At 40.1% G+C, this 4,165-nt stretch overlaps 1 protein-coding gene across 1 annotated transcript; it reads left to right on the top strand.

Moving 5' to 3' along the window:
* The first annotated feature begins 2,829 nt into the window (after positions 1-2,829).
* Positions 2,830-3,732, top strand: LOC129680317 (putative vomeronasal receptor-like protein 4). Its single transcript, XM_055611919.1, has one exon. It carries the CDS (start codon positions 2,830-2,832, stop codon positions 3,730-3,732), a length of 903 nt encoding a protein of 300 aa, XP_055467894.1.
* The last annotated feature ends 433 nt before the right edge of the window (positions 3,733-4,165 follow it).

The following is a 4,165-nucleotide window of genomic DNA, read 5'->3' as shown; positions in this document are numbered from 1 at the left end:
AGACATGGGCTGAAATTTCAGCTTGAGTGTGGGAAGCTTTTCTTCTGGGCAGTTTCTCCAGTTTGTGGGCTTGTCCTCACAGGAGTGAAAGGTTCTGGTCAACAGTATCTTTTTTATCTAGTGTCCTTTAGCCTTCTCAGAATGGAGGACTTTTCCCTTCTTTGTTATGGTTTTATAATTCCTGACGTTTACCTCTTCAGACTCAAAACATAGCACAGGGTGCAACTACAGAGAATTGTGGCAAAAACTGACATGACACAAACTCATAGAACCATTGCTATTAGAGCACTTTAACACTTGGCTTTTAACACTGTCCTAAGAACTATGCACCTCTGCTCCACTGAATTCTCACAATACACCTGAATGTTACAAAGCACCATCTCTATATTAGTGAGTGTTAAATGGGACAAGTAAAATGTTCAAAGCCCTGCACATAGCAATTAGGAAAGACAGCATTTAACATACAGCATAGCTAGTTACAAAGGTTGAGCTTGTCATTTTTGCAATTTAACCTCTAGTTTACCAATTTCTCCCTCTCATGTATCTGGACCTTGTATTCTGCCCCTAAGATCTATTGCCCATGTCTGAAAGAATACCCTGACTTGATTAGTTTCACACAGATTGACCTTTATTATTTTTTATGTGCTAGAGAAATGATGGTTGACAAAGTTTATTAAATATATTTAAAAATATATTTCCCCAATAATCCTGTAGTGTGTGTGTATGTACCTTTTCCAGGTAAGTTATGACCTTTGTTGAAAACAAAAGACAATTTCATTCTTATAAATTTTGCTGTTGTTTAGTGTCCAAGTAGGTTACATAGTAATGGGAAGAAAGATTACCTCTGACATAATCTGATTGGCCTGCTCTTTGATCACCTCCCCCTCAAGGGGGAGCAGCCTTACCAGGCCACAAAAGATGACAATGCAGCCACTCCTGATGAGATCTGATAGACTAAGATCAGAAGGAAGGAGAGGAGGACCTCTCCTATCAGTGGACTTGGGGAGGGGCATGGGTGGAGAAGGGAGAGGGTAGGTGGGACCGGGAGGGGAAGAAGGAGGGGCTTAAGGGGAGATACAAAGTGAATAAAGTGTAATTAATAAAATAAAATTAAATTAAATTAAAAATAAATAAATAAATTTTGCTGTTGGCATCTCAGAGATCACATAAGAACATCTGAAAAGTACCAAATTATAAGCAGATCATTACAGAGGAATTCTGAGAGGAAATTAAGCATTGTTGGTAAGTTTGTAAAGGATATGCCATGCTTTTCAGTAAATTGTTTGAAAGCTCACATCATTGCACAAGTAAGGAAGTGGTAAATACTTAGCAAACGTGACATCCAAAGAGAACTGACTTCTCCAGGATACTTAGCTTTATCAATCTTAAGGAAAAATCCCAACTCAAATGTCTGTCTAAATTGGTTTGTCAATTCATCTCTTGTGGTTAAAGTGCAGTTTTAAAACCAACAGTTTCATTGAGAATCTATACCTTTTGAGCAGCAGTATGCTAATACTTACATAGAAGACAAAGCCGTGGCTCTGAGGCCTGCCCGCTGTCCAGTGAAGAAGGAAAGGACAACACACAGGCAATATAGCCTTCTGAGGGTAGGGAAAGCTTAAGAGACAACACTCTAAGCAAGGTGCTATGTGGCATTGCAATTGGGCAAAAGTCAGGCCTCGATACAGTACATGTACCTGTGGAAAGGTGAGCACCAATCTTATCATTTGCTTGGGAGTGTTCAAAGTAATTCCTAACTGATTTTGACATGGATGAGATGTCAAATTGTGGAGGCCAGGCGGAAATTAAGGCAGTCATGTGAAGATACCTGTGTTTTGTGGAGGTGAAACAAATGGAATTAACTTCTGCTTCGAAAGCCCATCCTTTACTGGAATAAACGAAGTAAGGCAACAGAGAAAATGATACCATTCATAAAATGATTACATTCGTGGTGTAAGATATAGGGCAAAACTCAAAGGCTGAGGGATTTCTGACTGAGGACATCATCACATTGAGTCAACCTTAAAACAATTGGGAGGGCATACTATTGTTAAGACTCTACTGGAACAGTTTTCCCCGTGGGGTTTTTTTTGGGGGGGGGGTGCGTGCGCCCAGAATAAAGAGTAAAAACAGGATTAATGGACATAAAAAGGAAATCACCTTCAGTTTGGTCTATCCATGAAGATTGGGAACACAATTTTTACCACACTTAGTCCTGCGCTGAGGCCAGTGATCTAGACATTCATAGCCTGATTGAGTCTCTAACCTCTGAATAATTTATGACCAAAGGGCTTGGGAAGAGAGGATACCAGGTCATCTTTCCAAGAACTGGTCTACTTGGCCAAGCACGACTTTCTGAGAAGCTGCAAGTTTTTTATTAATTCAATAACCATTTGAGTGATGGTTGCATATGAGGCAGTGAAGAGGATATGGACAAAGCAACGAGACTGTCCAGTCAGTGGCTTCAGGACACATCGAGTGAGATGAGGGAAAAGGAAGGTCCCTGTTAGGCGAATACTCAGGACTGTGTTGGCTTGAATAATGTCAATATGATGCCCTGCATTTAGCTTTTGTCTGAGAAGAGCGTGCGTATATGAATTTGAAAGCCAGGAAACTATCAAGTTTATTCTCAGATTGTAGCTATCATCACTTCCATGGGCATGGAAAACAGACAAACCGGAAAGACAAAGAATATGATCAGGCATCATCAAGAAAAAAAGCACATATATTTACATCATTAACACCATTATTTTGATTAGAATAAACAGAGAAAATCTTACATGTATTTCTTAAAAGATTTTTCCTAGTGCTGTGCATGAAAGTCAGAAGATGAACTGGAATAACATTATTCACACAATAATCTTTCTTTCTCTTATTGGACCTGGACTTGTGGGAAATATCCTAATATTTGTGAGACATATATACATGTCTACCTTGGGGACTGAGAAAAAGCCTGTAGACCTTATTTTCATCCATTTGGCATTTTCTAATATGATCATTATTTGTAGCACAGGAATTAGAGATATAGCTACAGTGTTTTACTTTGGAAACTTCCTAGGAGATATTGGCTGTAAAACTGTGGTTTATCTGGCAAGGATGGCAAGGGGCCTCTCCATCTGCACCACCTGTCTCCTCAGTGTGGTCCAGGCTGTCACCATCAGTCCCAGGACCACCATTTGGACAAAACTCAAACCACGGACAGCATGGCAAGTTCTTCCCTTTTCACTCCTCTTCTGGATTGTTAATATTCTCATAAGCTCCAACTTACTCTGCTACATCAAAGGAGGCAATAGCTTGAACAGGTCTGTAGCTAGACTGTTCATTGGGCATTGCTATATGCTGCCATCCAGACATATGATCAAGTGGCTTTTCCTCACTCTCATGACTCTTCGTGATGCCATCTTTCAGAGTCTGATGGGCTGGAGCAGTGGTTCCATGGCTCTCCAACTGTATAGTCATCACAAGCGTGTCCTCTACCTTTACAGCTCCAGGTTTGCAAGCGACTCTCCTCCAGAAATCAGAGCTACATGGAGTGTTCTCATTCTCATGACCTGCTTCCTTTTCTTCTACTGGGTAGATTTCATCCTCTCCTTCTACACAGGTTTCACAGTGACACATGATTCTATTTCACTAAATATTAAAACATTCTTAGAACTTGGTTATGCTGGTTTCAGCCCCTATGTTCTGATCGGTAGAAATGTCCGTATTACTAACATCTTAAATGCTCACTGAGAAGTATATAAATTATATTCTACATCCATTCTCTATGAACTAAAGGTATATACATTGTAAACTGCTTAGCCATTGTGAATTTTAGAGGTTTAGACATAATGTTTGCTATGTAGCATACTCTGACCTGCAGTCAGTATGTAGCACAAGCTCATCTTGAGGTGCCTCAGCACCTCAAATGCTGGGATTACAACATTCCCCACCCAAGTGTCACAAAACTAAATTAAATATTGTGATAATAGATTTCCTGTTTTTAAGAAGTCTGCCATTGCACAATCTTGAGGCCTGTTCAGGGGGTTGAGGGAGATGGAAAGCAATTCTCACCATCTTCCTATTTCACCATCCCTCTCGTGTGACTTTTACCCTCTCATTTGCACTGGGGAAATGCTGAAGGTAAAGATTCTGCTGAAAATTACCATTGCATTTTGTCTCCAAA

The sequence above is a fragment of the Psammomys obesus genome, unplaced genomic scaffold (genome assembly GCF_907164565.1).
Source record: "Psammomys obesus unplaced genomic scaffold, mPsaObe1.curated_primary_1811, whole genome shotgun sequence".
NCBI classification, from domain to species: domain Eukaryota; kingdom Metazoa; phylum Chordata; class Mammalia; order Rodentia; family Muridae; genus Psammomys; species Psammomys obesus.
Note: the sequence above shows the minus strand (reverse complement) of the source record. Positions and strands in the feature narration are given on the sequence as shown.

Coding starts and splice junctions, on each gene's coding strand:
- LOC129680317 (XM_055611919.1), top strand. CDS start 2,830: ATGAACTGGAATAACATTATTCACACAATAATCTTTCTTTCTCTTATT.